Below are 17,616 nucleotides of genomic sequence, written 5' to 3' on the forward strand. Positions count from 1 at the left end.
GCGTCAAAACGAGTCATAGACAAAAAAAAATTATAAAATAAATGTGTGCACCTTCATAATATTCTTGCAAAATAACAGGTTTATACAATACGTACTAGGTTCATTGTTTCAGTCGGTACGGTAGGTACTACCTACCTACAATAAAGTTCATTCACACTTGTTTTTTTTTTTAATTCAAATGTCATGTCAAAAGCAAGCAAGCGAGTAGGTAAAGTGGTAAACTATACGGAAATAGCTCGCAAACGCAAATAAGAAATATTATAACGCGTCCCAGCCTACTGTCTGGTTGTTAATAATTAAGTTAAGTCTTATTATAAACTTTTAGTCCATGTGCAATAATGGCTACAACAGCGTACGAACATGACGCTGACGGTAAGGACTTGAAACACTATATCAGTATTATATTCGGCGTTTTTATTTCTCCTCAACTTGTATTTTAGATTTCACACAATTTCTCTGTTTGGCATTTCGTTACCGTGTCTAAGTATTTGAAATCGTATAAGCCAGGTCGATTCATAAGTATCACTTTCGTTACGATTCAGTGCATAAGAATTTAAATTAACTTTTCAGTTTGAAACTTGATTTTATGTGCTAATTAAACCATTGCTGCCTTGGTTATAATATTGTTACTGTACATCTCTAGGCTGTAAATTCATACCTGCAACTCAGAGGCCAGATGGCACGTGGCGTAAACCAAGGAGAATAAAAGACGGATATGTGCCACAAGAAGAAGTGCCACTGTACGAGAGTAAAGGCAAACAGTTCAAGGCCCGGCAAAACACGGGCCTACCTGTAGGTCTTACACCGGAAATTGTAGCAGAGGCCCAGCGCTCTAAGAAGAATCAAAGTGGAGTTATACAACCGATACCAGGCATGATAATTAATGTTGAGAAGAAGAAGAAGAAAAAGAAGACTGGTAAGTGTACAATATTTAGAAACAGTATAGGAATACATTTATATGGGTATAAACATAGAACAAAAGTGGTGCATGATTCAACTGAGTGATTTATATAACAATCATCTAATATTAAAATGTTTGTTGTTGTTTGTTTGTTACATCTTCACACTCAATCTATTCCAACAGTCTTCTTGAAATTTTGCATACATGTAGTTTATAGTATGGAGAAGGACATAGGATACTTTTCATCCCAGAAAAAATACTGGAAAATTAAATTAGCTTAAATTCCTATTCCTCTTATTAGAAAGCACAATGTCAACAAATCAGTTGTTATTTTTAGTCTATGTATTGATACAAGTGATTCACATTAAACAAACTTGAACAGGTATATATATGTGGCCTAAGGTCATTATGACACACTGGAGGTCCCAGGTTCTATCAACAGTCTTGTCTTGACAGTGACATAGAAAATATAGTTTTGTTAAGTTAGTGTTCCATAAGTCTCCAACTTGATACTTTATGGCTAATCTCAGACTTAAAATGTATGAGTTTTCTAAGGACATATATATTTATCAATTATTATCAAAAAATTTCAGGAGCCGAAGAGGCAGCAGATAAACTTGCCAAATGTGAAATCACCGAGCCTGTCTTCAACACAACATCTTCCCAACAAAATTCTGCATCTTCACAAACTGACCCAGCAAAACGCCTTAAAAATCTCAGAAAAAAACTTCGTGACATCGAAACACTTGAAGAAAAGATAAAGTCGGGAGGTCTAAAGAACCCAGATAAAGATCAAAAAGAGAAGATATCAAAGAAAACTGAAGTCTTAAAAGAAATAGAATTATTAGAAAGACAAACTAGTTAAGCTAGTGCTTTAAGTTAAGCCAAAATTGATGAATTTTTGTGAAAATGAAATCATGTATTTGATTCTAATAACTGTGTTGTCTTGTGAGGGTGCATTAATGAAATGTTTCAGTTAATTTTAAATAAATTATTTACAAGCAGAAGCGTTTTAATTTCAAAAAGAGCATGGCTTTTGAAATTGGAGGTGAAAAGATTAAATACCTTCTATCAAGGCCAGAATTTAGTTTTCTACAGCAAGGAATAGAAGTAGTAGGATATTTTATTATTCTGAGTGTGTAATATTAATGCAAGGGCTGAATTTTATTTTAAAAAACAATGGTCATACATTGAAAGAATTTTGTTTACCACCAGTCTTCTCAGGAAATTAAAATAAAATTACTTTTATACTTATAATATTTTATTAAAATCTTATCACTATAATTAAACTTACATAATAGGTTTTACATATTTTAAAATATGTAATTTTTAAAAAGGGGTAACAAAAAAGCACTAGGAAATGAAGAATATGATAGGCTACCTATATATCTTTGTGCTATTAAATAAATATAAAGGAGTTTGCTTAAAAAAATACATTGGAATAATAAAATACTTAATAAATTGTCTTGGGACTTGGAAGGGTTCAACAAAGCATCTTGTAGTTTAACGTTGTTGGAACATCCTGAAAATGGTAATATACAATTAATTATCTACCAAGATAAAACGCAAATAATGATACAAATTTATGAAGATTAGGTATATAAATAGAGAAACAGGTTCCATTATCAAGGTTCTTCAATACCTATATTAGAGTTAAATAAACTCGTTTCTCGCTTTCTGTCTTGCGTAGTTTCCTAAACACGCAAGGATGCCCACAACAGCAATTCCAATCCCCAAAACTGTTGCTAGAAAGTCTCCGAAGTCATAGCCTTGTGAGGCTTCCACATTGGTAACAGCTATGATAGCTACCAAAAGGATGCAGAGTTTAAAATACATGTTTTAGGGAAATTGTTTTACCAAAACTCAATTTTATTGTTATTACAAAATCTACAAATCACCAAACGAATCAGCCAAGAAAAGAAACAGCGAAACCAACTTGAATGAAATTAACTTTAATTTGACATTGACAGTTAGTTGGAAACTTGTTTTTGGTAAAGATGTTGTTGTTAAAGTCAAATTCAATAAGGTTTGCCATAAAGTCCATTGACACCTGCATACTATGTTTTCCCAATTTCAAAAACAACAGTTTCGGAATATATGAAATGTATCGCAAAATTGTGTAAACACGGTAACTTGGTATAGGGTAGTGGTCATACAAGTCCACAGTAGAAATCGTCAACATTTATTTAAAAGTACACGATATTAATTCTATCTTCCTAACTGTGTTGGTTTGTTACTTTTTTCGTTTTAACCACAGTAGTTTTGGCTTTTCCACATTAGAGGGATCGGGTTGTGGTTCTATTTTAAACAAAAAAATTAACAAAGAAAACAAATTTCAAATAAATATATTGTGCGGCTGTCAAACAAAATGCCAGCCGAATGTTATCAATCTCTGTGATCGGTAAGTAGGAGCAATGAACTTTATAGTCATTCTACATGAACAATACTTTACCTACATTGGTTGTTACTGGTTGCATAGAGTACATTTTTATATAGACGATGGTTGTTACTGATATCCAATGCTGATATCGCAGTGATGACAGGCCCTAATGGTCTTGAAAACTAAAGGGTTGATATTCCTAAGAAGATAATTTTTAACTGGCGGCACTTCGCTAAGCACAACACTCGTAAAGCACACCAACGTAGGTAGGTAGGTATTTCTAAAATATATAGGTACCTAGACCTCTTATCCAAAATCTTTGGTACCTAGTAATATAATATGTAGCAACACTTTATAATAAATGTCAATCCAATTCACAAATGTCAGTGAGTTTCTTTAAGTACCTATTTCTAATTCTTGCGTTGACTTTGTCTACGATATGCTGTTTCAAATTAATTTGTTATTAATTCTATGTCAGTACGAATAAAATGTGCATTTTCTGAGTATCAATAACATTCGGAGTCTATTCAATTTAATTGCTATTTAACACTTAAAACTAACCTTGTTCGGTTTCATCTGACTTGTTTGTTTTTTGAAGGGAAACGTTAAATTTTGGTTTGGAAAATGAGTTACAACTCTGGTGGGAGTGGGGGCAAGGGGTTTGGGTTCGCAGGATTCACTATGCCGAAGCGGAACCCTTCGAACGTGTCTCTTCATGCGGTTCCACCGCCAACCACCCCTATGCATGCCGTGCCGCCCCCCACCTCTGGGCTTTCCAAGCAGGGCTATTCTACGATGACCTCTATAACGCAGAATGCTGTTACTGGCAATTGGGGCACGCTAGGAAAGAAGCGGTCAAAAACTGAGGATGAGTAAGTATTCGGTTTGAAAGTAGACTAATGAAGTTTTAGTTTGTTTAAGTATACTGGTGCATTGTTTTCTCTCCCTTGAGCATTTCCTCGGTTGATTCCTTAGCCATTGAACGTTAGAGCCAAGGTCTGCTTAAGGGATTGTATTGTTTAAATCTAACGAACCTTAAACCTAACGAAAATCTGTTTCTTTTAAAAATATTTGATTGTAGACAATACAAAAAAAATATTCACTGCTATTTTTATATGAGTTTACAAACTGCAGGTACTTTGATGAAGATGATGAGCCTCCAACTCCGGCACTAGCATACATACCAGCTCCAGGCAGTCCCACATATGACCAAGCATCTGGTTCTAAGGTAAACATCACCTGTATTTATTTGCTGAGCCAGTTATTAGTTTATATTTTAACTAATATTTTAGCATATAATAATCCTTACATATTATAAAAAGACGCATTGGTATGTCTGTATTAAAATATTTAGACTGTATGTATAAGTACTATATTTCATGTTCTAAGGCTAATGAAGAAGAAGAAGACCCCCTGGACGCCTACATGGCTGGGTTGGAGAAGCAAGCAGCCAAGGACATGGTCGCGAGCAAGGAGAATGCTGCCAGTGGGAAAGGGGATAGTAACAGAGGAACCCGGGGGGATATCGATGAGATGGACGATGAGGAGAGTTATTACAAGTGAGTTAGATTATATTCTACTAGCTGTTGCATACAGCTTCACTGTTACCTGTGTTTAACATATCTGTTTCAATTTAGAAATTTCAGCTGTGATTTTATAATCGGGCGCCTGACTTCAACCCACCTTGGTAATGCTTTTGTTATTTATCAACTGCCAAGTCACACGCATTCATCTAATATATTATTATATTTATAATCAATTGTTTCACAGGTACATGGAAGAAAACCCCCTCAACCATGATGACGGCTCAGATATTGAAATCGAGTATGACGAGGATGGCAACCCCATACCACCTCCGAAGAAGAAGTTCATTGACCCATTGCCTCCCATAGACCACTCAGAGATTGAATATGAACCGTTTGAGAAGAACTTCTATACGGAACACGAGGATATAGAGAAACTGACTACACAGCAAGTCGAAGAGTTGAAGAAGAATTTAGGAGTGAAGGTTTGTGTGCATTTAGTTATGCTATATAAAATGGTGGATACTTTTGATTTATTTATCAATTTATCTACACAAGAAACATATAAATAGAGTATGTTTTAATAACATGTACAAGTTTCACCTACAATCTACTTATCCTATCGAATTTCCACGTCCTTCAGTTTCCATGGAAATTCATTATTATGATAAGCATGACCTGATGATGCAACCAGGAGGGAACTCTTTAATGGTATACTTCATGGATATTATTTTGTGTTGAGTGTTCATTGAAATGGGACCACTTTTTATCACATAAACTATTTTGTCCTATTGTTCTTTGGCATAACGATTTTGGCATACTATATTTTGGCATAATAGGTCTAAGGCATAATTGATTTTTGGCATATGGTAAATGTGGCATAATTAAATTTTAGGTTGGGTTAGGTTAGTTATGGTTCAAATTGTTATGCGTAAACCATTATGCGTAAGAACATTATGCTTAAAAATCATTATGCCATAGTAAAAGTATGCCATGTTAAATTATGACATAAAATTGTATGCACAGGGTACCGATTGAAGCAAGATCTCCGACGAAAATTAAAATATTTTAAAAAAATTAAATTTGAAACTAATCTTCACAGATAACAGGGCCTGATCCTCCGAAGCCGGTGAGCAGTTTCGGCCATCTCGGCTTCGACGAGCAGTTGATGAAGGCCATCCGTCGCTCGGAGTACTCGCAGCCGACGCCCATACAAGCCGCTGGCGTGCCTGCGGCTTTGTCCGGGAGGGATCTCATTGGTATGACCTCATCCATAATCTTACTCATATTGTGAATGGGAAATCATCACTATCCTACTAATATTGTTAATGCGAAAGTTTGTGAGGATGTATGTTTGTTACTCTGTCACGCAAAATCTACTGGACGGATTGTTAGGAAATTTGGTACACGGGTAGAATATAACCTGGAATAACACATAGGATACTTTTTATCCCGAATTTCCCACGGGATTGAAGTCCCGGGGTGCAGCTAGTATAGTATAAAACTAAGTCTCTCCCGACTCTGTTTCTAAACTTTCTTCTTTTTAACAACTCAATTGATTTTGATGCAGTTTTCACTGTTTTTTAGACAATGTATTACATATAAAACAGCGTGTTTCTAAGGGGTTTATATTGGTTTGATATACAAATTTATGCGACACGAGTAAGATTCGAATCCTTTCGGATCACAGGCGGTAATCACTGAACCACCAGACGATCAGACTACTAATGAGAAATTGTATAACATTTACATGCAAGCTTTTCAAAAAATGCTTAAAAAACATCACATGACTTATGGACGGATATATATATATATATATATATATATAAATTACACTTTTGTAAAAAAAAGTAATCGTTATTTAGGTATCGCACGAACTGGTTCCGGCAAAACGGCAGCATTTTTATGGCCCTTGCTCGTGCACATCATGGACCAGAAGGAGTTGGCGCCGGGAGATGGACCTATAGGGCTTATACTAGCGCCTACTAGAGAATTGGCTCAACAGGTACACAATCCATACAGTCTGTCGAGAAAGTTGTGCGTGTGGTTCCGCCCTGGAATAAGACCACCCATATCCTCCGGTGGATGTAGTACGAGGCGGCTAAGGGACACAAATCCTGAATAGCTGATAGGCAACGATAGCATTCCCAAAGAGAGACGTCAGGCCGGTTGTAATATCATAGCCAAATATTAATGTGACCAGATATAGACTAGAAATTTGTATCATAATTTCTGCAGGCGGAGCTGTAGAAAATAGCTAGTTCATCTTCATTTACAACATACAGATATCGTAATTTTTAACAATTTTAAAAATCGTTTATTACAAGAGACATGTCACTATTGATTGTTCCATATATTTGTTCGATTCTCAGATCTATATGGAAGCGAAGAAGTTCGGCAAAGTGTACAACATAAGATGTGTGTGCTGCTATGGAGGCGGCTCCAAGTGGGAGCAGACCAAAGCGTTGGAAGGTATCTTTACAATATTTTCATATTTTATGATTTAAAAAATGTCCTACCACGATACAGACGCGTAGCACGTTACTAACGTACACACGCTGTCTCTTTTTCCCATATCGTGTACGCATCGTCTAAATAACAGGAGAACGTGTGACCCCTAATCGATATTTGAATACAGAGAAAAGAATGGTCAAATGAAAAACGTGGTACGAATTGCGTGCATTTATCATTACATTACACACTCTGGTTAATTATCGCGCTCCGTATCGCGTCGCGGCAAAATCCCGCTTCATATTCACCAACGTTTGCATGTTTGTATCATAATGTATTATATAAGCACTATATCTACCGATTTCTCATTTCTGAATAAAAAATTAATATTTACTATATGTTTTTTTGAGCGTCACGCAAAAACTACTGGATGGTTTTCAATGCGGTTTTCACAGTTGTATAGCATACAGATGGTCCAGCATAAAATCTGGTATAGGTTTCATAGCGATACGTTGCTTAGAACCCGAGATATTGACAATAATAACGCTATAAGAAATGCTCGCGAAGCCGCAAGATCTAATTCAAAATCAAAATCAAATCATTACAGAAATTAGGCCTTCATAGGCACTTTTTCACATCATATTCTAAATTAATGATATTTACCAAAGCTACAAACTACTAGCATTTCAGAACGACCACTGCTGAGAGGAAATGCCGAAAGAACTCATTCAAACAGTGTTGGTCCCTATTATGCCAGAAGGGCCTACCATTTTTTAAATATAAATTAATGTATAATTTTTTAAACAGTAATATAACAATGGAAGTCCACAATAAAGTACATGGATAAAAGGTATACTGAAACATATTATGATTGTGATCAAGTGCTGATGAAAGAAAAATATCGAGCTGACCAGTTCCCCCCCGGCAGCACCCGTTCACGAGTTGACGCGTGAGTCAGCCATCGCGAAGCTCAACCACAATAGAGGACCTCCCGACACTAGTAATTAATATTAATACATTTTTATTTTTATTCCGTCAGGTGGCGGTGCAGAAATAATAGTGGGTACTCCTGGCAGAGTGATAGACCTCATTAAATGTAAGGCAACCAATCTGCAGAGGGTCACGTACCTGGTGCTTGACGAGGCTGATCGGATGTTCGACATGGGCTTTGGTGAGTTCTATAGATATATTAGGTACCTATATTACTGATAGAGACATATTATTTGTATTGACACACGTAAAACAATCAGTAATGTATTATTATAATATTCATGACATAATGATACACGCAGGATTGTTTTATAATTCATAGACTGTAACAATGTCACTGCATCATTATACGAAGATTTAAAGTTGCTTGGAAAGTCCATTTCGAAAAATAATAATAATAAAAGTATGAAACAAAAAATTTGAAACAACTTTTTTATTAAGAAGTCATCGTACAAACATAGCTTTTTTCGCTAAAATAAATATTAACACAATCGTGACGTCACGTTAGAGTTTCATTTGGCCAGTCTAAAAATGTGTGATTTTATTTTTGACACATCATTTGAAAGCGTCGTCATTATCACAGTATTTTTTTTTCACTGGTGTCTCTAATTAGGGCTTTCGAATAGTCACATAAATTTGTCATCAACCGACCTCGGTGGCGCAGTGGTAAAGTGCTTGCCTCTGAACTGAGAGGTCCCGGGTTCGATCCCCCGTCGGGTGATGAAAAATGACCTTTTTCTTATTTGCCCGGGTCTTTGATGTTTATCTATATATGTATGTATGTATATGTTATAAAATATAGTATCGTTGAGTTAGTATCCCATAACACAAGTCTAGAACTTACTTTGGGGCTAGTTCAATATCAAACACCCGCCACACCACAGAGCCACAAGTCCGCAGCATCTGCAACCACGTCCGACCGGAGAGACAGGCGTTGCTGTTCTCGGCGACTTTTCCCCGCCGCGTGGAGCGTTTGGCGCGCGACGCCCTGCACGACCCCGTGAGGGTGCAGCACGGGGCCGCGGGCGAGGCCTGCGATCTGGTCACGCAGCACGTCAGGTGGGTGAATGTTGGTGCAGGTGTGATCTCGGACGCTGGTAGGTGTGTGATCACGGACGGTATATGGACAAGGACCAGAATGGAACTTGTGCACGGCTACTTTAAAAAGTCAGCATACAAGCTGCTTATTATAGTAGCTGTGCACAAATTCCATTAAGTTCCATTCCTTGTGAGAAACGTGTGTGAGAAATTTACTATTTAATATAAAATTTGACGTGAAAAAGTGCCTGTGAAGGTCTAATTTCTCAATGATTTGATTTTGATTTGAAAAAACAACGTATTTTTTTTCGAAATTGCATAATATACATTGGAATCTTCGTTATTTGCTGAATATAAATATATAGAACTTATTCTTATACTTATTATTGAAAAAAAAATGTCGAAATCGTCTTTTCAAAACCCGCCAACCCGCAATGCACCCGTGTGATGGGTCATGGTTCATACTGCCTATCCATCCTTAAGGAAGGCCTGTGCCCCAGCAATGGGGTCCTTAAAATGGCTGATGGTGATGAGCATACAAACAAACATTCACAATTTCACAAAAAAAAACCAATTTCTTTTCAATGTTACTTTATCCATATAATCAAGAACTAAGTGTGTGCGCATGCGCATAACAATGAGAAACGGGTCAGTGTTTCGCGGAGTGTTCAGTCATCTACTGTGGACGGCGCCACGGACAAAAACATATCAAAACATCAAGTGTTGGGTATCAGATTTTATTCGTCTAAAGGCATCTGAAATGACTTTTGCGACTACCTACCGCCATCTAAGCTACAATATAGCTCTGATAAAATATATATCTTTATTTCGTAGAATATTCAACAAGCCAGACGACAAGTGGACGTGGCTTCTACAAAACCTGATCGAATTCCTATCGGCCGGCAGCGTTCTCATATTCGTCACTAAGAAGGTAATCTAAGAATTTTCATTAACATTAAAACCCACTAATATCACGCGACGTGTAACATCTACACGTTGTTACTCAATCACGCAAAACCTATAACCATCATGCCAAATTTTATCAAAATCCAGAGGTTTAGTCGTGAAATCAGAATGAATGAATGAATGAACGTATGAATGTGTGAATTATGTGAATGAATGAATAAATATTTGGGTAAGCTTTCTCCACTGGTTGTATTCTCCTTGGTGTGGATAAAGGTTATTGTATTATTATGCAGTTGGAAGCGGAGCAGACGGCCGCCAACCTGGGCGTGCAGCAGTATGACGCGTTGCTTCTACACGGCGACATGGAGCAGGCTGACAGGAACAAAGTGATCACGGCCTTCAAGAGGCATGAGACCAGCATTCTGGTCGCTACTGATGTCGCTGGTGAGCTTAACAAGTGACCCGCCTCGGCTTCGCACGGGTGCATTATTATGTAGTATGCATTATTGACCCCGGCGCAAAAAGAGGGGTGTGTTAAGTTTGACCGCTATGTGGCCGTCTGTCTGTGTACGTGGCACCGTAGCTCGTCAACGGGTGAACCGATTTGGTTTTTTTATTTGATAGCTAATTTTTATGCGCTAGTCCATATGTTTGATCAAAATCGAATCAGCCGTTCAAAAGTTGTAGCGAAAAATATTGATAGTCGGGGTTTTTTTTTTTTAATTTGTCTAACAAATAAACTTGTCCTATATGAATGTGTAAAAAATGTACTCTGTAATTTATTTCTTTCTCCTCAGCCCGTGGTCTGGACATTCCCCACATCAGAACGGTCGTAAACTATACGGTGTCGCGGGACATAGACACACACACACACAGAGTGGGCAGGACCGGCCGCGCTGGGGTCCGGGGCTCCGCATACACGTTGCTGGATCGACATAAGGATAAAGACTTTGCTGGGCATTTGTTAAGAAACTTGGAGGGAGCGCAGCAGGTAATATAATATAAAATAATATAAAATAACAGTAAATATATTTTGTGCAGAATCGAGTAGTAGAGGTCGACAACCTTTTGACGTTCAATGGCCATAAAGTTGTAAAAAAAAGCCGGTTCGCTTTTGTAAGTTTTTAGATATTTTCGAGTGTGTTATCCATAGTAGTATTAAAAATGCGAGTCTGTATGCCTGTACATCTATCTGTCTGTTCCGCTTTGACGGCTAAACCGCTGGACCGATTGTGATAAAATTTGGTGTTGTTAAAGACCCCTGTTCAAACATAGGCTACTTTTTTTTTCCAAAAATCAACTCCCAAACGACTATAATCGGGGGTGAAAGTTTGCATGAAAATCGTGTGTGGTCCACTTTCGCAGATAAATTCACGCGGACGAAAGCTAGTATGTAATATATTAATAAGATTTTGATAAAAACTCATCTCATGATGAAAACAATTTTGGAATCGAGCGGGAATCGAACCCAACCTCTGTCTATCTGTCTGCAACTGTTAATATGATGTCAGGAGGTGCCGGAGGAGCTGAGCAACCTGGCGATGCAGTCGGCGTGGTTCCGCAAATCGCGCTTCAAGAAGAGCAAGGGAAAAAACCTCAACGTCGGCGGCTGCGGACTGGGGTACGTCATTTACGATTTAACCGTAATTTAAGATTTTGACGACCTCGGTGGCGCAGTGGTAAAGTGCTTGCCTCGGAACCGAGAGGTCCCGGGTTCGATCCCCGGTCGGGTCATGATGGAAAATGATATTTCTCAGATTGGCCCGGGTCTTGGATGTTTATCTATATATGTATTTGTTATAAAATATAGTATCGTTGAGTTAGTATCCCATAACACAAGTCTAGAACTTACTTCTAGCTCAATCTGTGTGATTTTCCTAATATATTTATTTAACCCGCAACGATTGAAGGAGGGGAGTTAAAGTTTAACGTGTCTGTGTATCTGTGTGTCTGTCCGTGGCGTCGTATCAGCCAAGCGAGCTGAATGGATTTAAATCTACCTATTTTTATTTGAAAGAGAATTTAATCGAGAGTGTGACCTTATATACTTTATAAACATTCGTTTATAAATTGTCTTAAGAACAGTGAAAACTGCATCATAACCCGTTGCGTGGTTTCAAAGAAGAAAACTTAAAAACAGACACACGCGGCGGTCGACTTTGTTTTATACTATACTAGCGGTCGATCTCGGCTTCGCTCCTGTAAAATCATAATAAATTATGCACCTAAACCTTTCTCTGGAATCAAACTACCTATCTATTAAAAGAAACCGCATCAAAATCCGTTCCGTAGTTTTAAAGATCTAAGCATATACAGACAGATAGTAGGAAACGACTTTGTTTTATATTATGTAGTGATATTAGTACATGGAAGCGTGGATTTGTTTTTAACCCCCGATGCAAAAAGAGGGGTGTTATGCGGTATAGTTCTTAGATATGTTTGATCAATATCGGTTCAGCCGTTCAAAAGTTGTAGCGAAATGAATATTGAAAGTCGGTGGTTTTTTAATTTGTCTAACAAATAAAATTGTTAAATGTAGATACAAGGAGCGGCCGGGGCTGCCGCCGCCGGGCCCGGAGCCGGCGCCGGCGGCCGGCGGCCCCGCCACCGACCGCCTCGCCTCGCTCAAACAGGCCTTCCGCTCACAATACAACCAGGTAACTGTCACCCAGGTCGGTAAGTCGGCAATACATTAGCGCGATACAGTTTGCCTAACTATGGCGGATTCCGTACCTATACATTGCTTGTTTTTTTGTTGCGGTAAATAATACCTCTCATACACACTACGCAATGTTCACTCATTCGCGTTGGCATCTGTAAGTATCGGAAGTGTTATGTTTGACCGCCACGTTCAAGGTTCAAATTCGAAGTTATTCAACTTAGGATGATATACGTTACTCATTGACGTCAAAACTTTACTTGCATTGCTAGAGGCTTGCATTCAGCATTGACAATGGGCCGAAGAAGAATATCTTAAGTCTACAAAGAACACACTATAATATTATTATTGTGATTATTTATCTAATTTAAAACGCTTCAACTCCGCGTTCTAGACTTGTCCCTTTCTATCCCGAGTCGATATATATATATATATATATATGACTCACGACATTAGAACCTTCGAGAAATGAATCGACGAATGTTAAAAGACCGGCAACGGTCATTAATTTCAACTTATAACCTCATTATGCTCAATTTATATAACCATAAAAGCTTGTCGCAAGGTTTGCGTAAGTACCTAAGTACCTATAAGTATTTTACTCAATTAAATAAACCTTAAAAATTTACATATGTTTATTCTTCAGTTCACAGCATCGTCAGACCACTCTTGGGAGCAAACTTTGACGACAATCCAACCCGGGGTCAACGCCCCCGCATCTCAGTCTCAAGAGTCCAAAGCGGAAAGAATTCGCAAGAGCGGCAAAAAGAGTCGCTGGGAGTAGTTAATATAGATTTAAAACTAATAAAATCTCGGCTATGGCGTGAATTGTTGGATAAGGATCGAACTTGAAGTTTATGAAGGTAGATGCGACAATTTGAGCGATGAATACTAAAAAAAAAATCAGAATAAGCTTTAGCATTTGATAGCTCCTCGGCCTATCAAAATTAGAATCAAATTTAGCTTCGTTGTGATTGGCCTGAAACTTCTTGAATTGACGAAAAAGTATAAAAAAATTTATATTGTCTATGTGCGACAAAAGGGCTCCGGATTGAAATCTGAAATCAATGAAATTAAGAATGAAAACAAAGGTCGTGAGGCAAAAGTCTATGTCACGGAACAGAGTAGGATGGAAAATAATCCATCGACAATACCCTCGATGTTACATTTGATTGATTAAATCGTATAATAATAATTACGTTTAAATAGTACTCTTTTCACAAAGGGAAGTAGAATTGTAACATTTATGCTTTTCGGAGTGTACAAGGTCGTAAGAAGATACATAATTTAGCAAAAAGACTTTATAAACGAACGGAGAGTGGTTCTATAGAATCAAATACGCTAGTAAAGGTTAAAATGATTGATTTGTGTTAAAAAGTGTGTAATGAAATTATAAAATGTAGGAAAGAATGAAAGAAATAATTATTTTGTATTTAATATAATGGCGATACAGTCGCTTTTTTTAGATAGTACTGTTATGTATGATAGTAATATTATGTATGATTTGATTATATTATTATTATTATGTATCTCCTTTTATAAATTCACGGCACAAAGTCCGGTCCTTTGAGAGGCTTGCGTGGGGATATGGATCCAACACGTAGAGGCCCTTTGGAGAGTTTTGATTTTGTGTAGATCTCCCGCCAAAACCCGCTCGCGGATATACCAATAAAATTATATGCCCATGGCGGGAGTGTGAACTATTGCAGAATAATGGATAGTATTATTATATATATTATTATTATTAAATGTAAATGTATGATTTTTGTTCCACGGATTGTTCTTTTTTATTTCTCAAATATTATATTGAAACAGTTAAGTATATTTTTGTATAGCATTACTGTATTGTCTATTATATGGAGTTCACATTTATAAAAAAATAACACATTTTTGTGTTTCGATTGTGTGAATGGCGTCAAGTTTTATTTAACACAATAAATAACATGACATGAGACAGTACTGGATGACCGTGATATACAAAATTGCACATTTTAAGTAAAGATTTAGATTCCAAAAATATATGTAAGATAGCAGGAGCGCAACGAAAAATGTCTGTAGTTTTATCTGTCTATGGTTATGCGCCATTTTGCTATAGCGCAGGCAAACCATAGACACGTGAGGTCCCAAGGTCATGGCGAACATTGTAAGAAAGCACAGTCAACATCACATCAACCTACCCAAATTAATTGCAAACTCGTCGCTATTACCGCGCCATAGAGGTTCATGCAGGGTAGCTTGATGTGCGGTCGACTGTACGATACGCTCATGATCTGTGTGCGAATGGTTCTATTTACGCTTTCACCAATTTATTTGACTCCCAACTTAAAAGTTTGATTCAAACTTATAACAGCCCTCTTTTCGCGTCGGGGGTTAAAAAGATGCAAGTAAGATTTTATTTAGACACCGGACTAAAACCGCTTTATCCACAGATAAAGCGAAACTTTTCACTTTAAAATTCACTTTTGATAGAATTGCAAGTCTCATTATACTATAAATAATATTATCATGTCTTTTAATAATTTTACATCAATAAAAATTGTAATAGAAATTTTGGGAAATTATTTTCTTGTGAATGTTTTACTTTAGAATGTATATATAACAAAAACACAATTTTACGAATTGCGAATGAAATGGCAGTTTTGTGCAAGCGAGAAGTACAGTGTGCCTCGGTTATAAACTTCAGGTATGGTATTATGTGTGTGTTGTTAGTGCATTTAAAAAGTGTCTTGAAAGTATTCAGTTCTAAACAAACACCAACTTCCAGAAAATGTGGTTAAAAAATTTAATTGTATGTTTATTGCTGTACATTATGTGAGGTAAACGGCACGTCAAGGTACTCTGCATAGCCCTTAATCCGCACTGGTAATAGCGGTGAGTTTGCAATGAAATTTTTGCAGGTTGACGTGGTGTTGACCGTACTTGTTTGAAGTATGTATTTATATGAATATTGTAAGAGTAACAGTGCGCTGAGGGCGGAGTGGGGTTTGCATATTATACGAGTATCTCACTATTGAGTCGATACGCAGGTAAACGCAGCAAACCAATCACATTGCGGAGTGATTGTCGTCGCGTCACAATGCCGCTCTGTGATTGGTTAGCTGTGTCTCACTGCGAATCGACTTGATAGTGAGATGTGAATTGCAAACCCACACTTCATGTCACATGCAGCTAGTGTGAACGTGTCACAGTGTCTATGTAAATAGAAAAATAAAGTGATATTTCATGCAAATCTTGTTTTATTGTGTGTATATGATATGGCTAAAGCTTGTTTATCTTCACCTACCTAGGTGCAGCCAGGTTACAGATAGTATAGCATTCAAAAGGAAACGAGCATGTGGGTTGCCTGATGGTAAGCTTATTCAAATTCAAAATTCTTTATTCAATTTAGGATCACACTTATTGACGTCAAGAAAATTACTTAAAATAAGTCTACTGCCGACTACCAAAGCGCAGCTTGAAGTTTGTTGCGCCGCTTCTTCTTCACGAAGAAGCGGCGACTTCACCGCAAACAAACTTCACCGCAGCCTTTTCTCCAAGGACGTCAATATAGGTCTTATACATATATAAAGAAATAGGAGGACGAATTTACATCATTAAATGTATGTCAAAATTGTCAAAATTTGAATAAATAAAATAAAAAAAGTATTTCCAATAAAATTATTGAAAATTGTCACACAAAAAAAAATTAATAAATAAATAAAAAGCTAAATGTACATATATTATTTTAATAATTATACTGCAGTCCATGGACGCCAGTAATTCTTTATAGAGTACTTAATGAGTTGCAGACTTAAAAATACTATTTCTTTATATATATATCACCAACAACATAAAATTGATTTGTATTCACTGTACAATAACGTCATCAGTTGGAGTACGGGACCGTACGTTAGAAGTCCCCGTGCTTCACCCAGGTGGAGAACTTAGGTGAAGCACGGGTCCGGTCCCTTTATTTCAGACATTTCTCCTCGACCTCGACCGAAAAAAAATACATTCGACAAAACGTTCGGATGGTCATTTTGACCGAACGTTTTGTCGAATGTATTTTTTTTAATTGCGCAAATATTGTTTAAATATTGTTGTCTGGTGTTCCCGCATACGAAGTGTTTTTCTTCTGCGGTAGACGCACGGAATAAATTTATATGCAAATAAGTTTGTACTTAATTTTGTAATGGTATGTTTTATATTTGCACTGATATCTTGTGTATATAAATTAATCCTTACATATTATAAAACAAAGTCCTCCGCCGCGTCTGTCTGTCTGTCTGTCTGTTCGCGATAAACACAAAAACGACGAAGGATTTTCATATGGTTTTCACCAATAGTGAATGTGTTCCTGTGGAAGGTTTAGGCGTATAATTTATTGTTTTTATCCGAGCGAAGCCGGGCCGGGCCACTAGTAAGAAATAAATGTATTTCTATCTGTTAAACGTTCTTTTATATTAACTGCAGACATTAATGTAGTGTAAATTATTTAATAAATGTATTTCTATCTGTTAAACGTTCTTTTATATTAACTGCAGACATTAATGTAGTGTAAATTATATCACAGTTACTGTGAGTTTGGCGGTAATACCTTTGTTTTGAAGTTTAAATTAATTCCGTTGGCATGGAAAGTTTAATTGGTTTGGCAAGGTGCTTTCATTGGTGCTTGGAAACAGTTACAACGTCCGTGAAACACAACGAAGCCGGGACGGGCTGCTACTAAGGACAACGAATTATTAAAATAAATACTTATTACTTTTGATATTCGATCGGACCGGGCTCT

The 17,616-nt window shown here is 37.1% G+C and overlaps 2 protein-coding genes across 2 annotated transcripts; both read left to right on the plus strand.

Annotated features, from left to right (window-relative positions):
- Positions 1–45: 45 nt before the first annotated feature.
- On the plus strand, positions 46–1,905 carry Pym (Partner of Y14 and Mago). Its single transcript, XM_053753714.2, has 3 exons — positions 46–372; positions 644–916; positions 1,495–1,905. The coding sequence occupies exons 1-3, from the start codon at positions 339–341 to the stop codon at positions 1,764–1,766; spliced, it is 579 nt and encodes a 192-aa protein (XP_053609689.1). The 5' UTR covers positions 46–338; the 3' UTR covers positions 1,767–1,905.
- A 1,744-nt stretch (positions 1,906–3,649) lies between these two features.
- LOC128674798 (uncharacterized protein) lies at positions 3,650–16,077 on the plus strand. Its single transcript, XM_053753700.1, has 15 exons — positions 3,650–4,153; positions 4,416–4,509; positions 4,671–4,840; positions 5,052–5,289; positions 5,907–6,063; positions 6,670–6,809; positions 7,177–7,276; positions 8,295–8,426; positions 9,130–9,304; positions 10,118–10,214; positions 10,483–10,633; positions 10,987–11,180; positions 11,701–11,810; positions 12,729–12,846; positions 13,495–16,077. Exons 1-15 carry the CDS (start codon positions 3,906–3,908, stop codon positions 13,630–13,632), a joined length of 2,262 nt encoding a protein of 753 aa, XP_053609675.1. The 5' UTR covers positions 3,650–3,905; the 3' UTR covers positions 13,633–16,077.
- The last annotated feature ends 1,539 nt before the right edge of the window (positions 16,078–17,616 follow it).

This window comes from Plodia interpunctella, chromosome 13 (assembly GCF_027563975.2).
Source record: "Plodia interpunctella isolate USDA-ARS_2022_Savannah chromosome 13, ilPloInte3.2, whole genome shotgun sequence".
Lineage (NCBI taxonomy): Eukaryota > Metazoa > Arthropoda > Insecta > Lepidoptera > Pyralidae > Plodia > Plodia interpunctella.

Bases quoted from the DNA above. Each gene is read 5' to 3' on its own strand.
- Pym (XM_053753714.2), top strand. From the start codon at position 339: ATGGCTACAACAGCGTACGAACATGACGCTGACG. The intron at 373-643 runs GTAAGGACTTGA...GTACATCTCTAG, and splicing joins GTACGAACATGACGCTGACG to GCTGTAAATTCATACCTGCA. The intron at 917-1,494 runs GTAAGTGTACAA...AAAAAATTTCAG, and splicing joins GAAGAAGAAAAAGAAGACTG to GAGCCGAAGAGGCAGCAGAT.
- LOC128674798 (XM_053753700.1), top strand. From the start codon at position 3,906: ATGAGTTACAACTCTGGTGGGAGTGGGGGCAAGGGGTTTGGGTTCGCA. The intron at 6,810-7,176 runs GTACACAATCCA...TTCGATTCTCAG, and splicing joins CTAGAGAATTGGCTCAACAG to ATCTATATGGAAGCGAAGAA. The intron at 10,634-10,986 runs GTGAGCTTAACA...CTTTCTCCTCAG, and splicing joins GGTCGCTACTGATGTCGCTG to CCCGTGGTCTGGACATTCCC.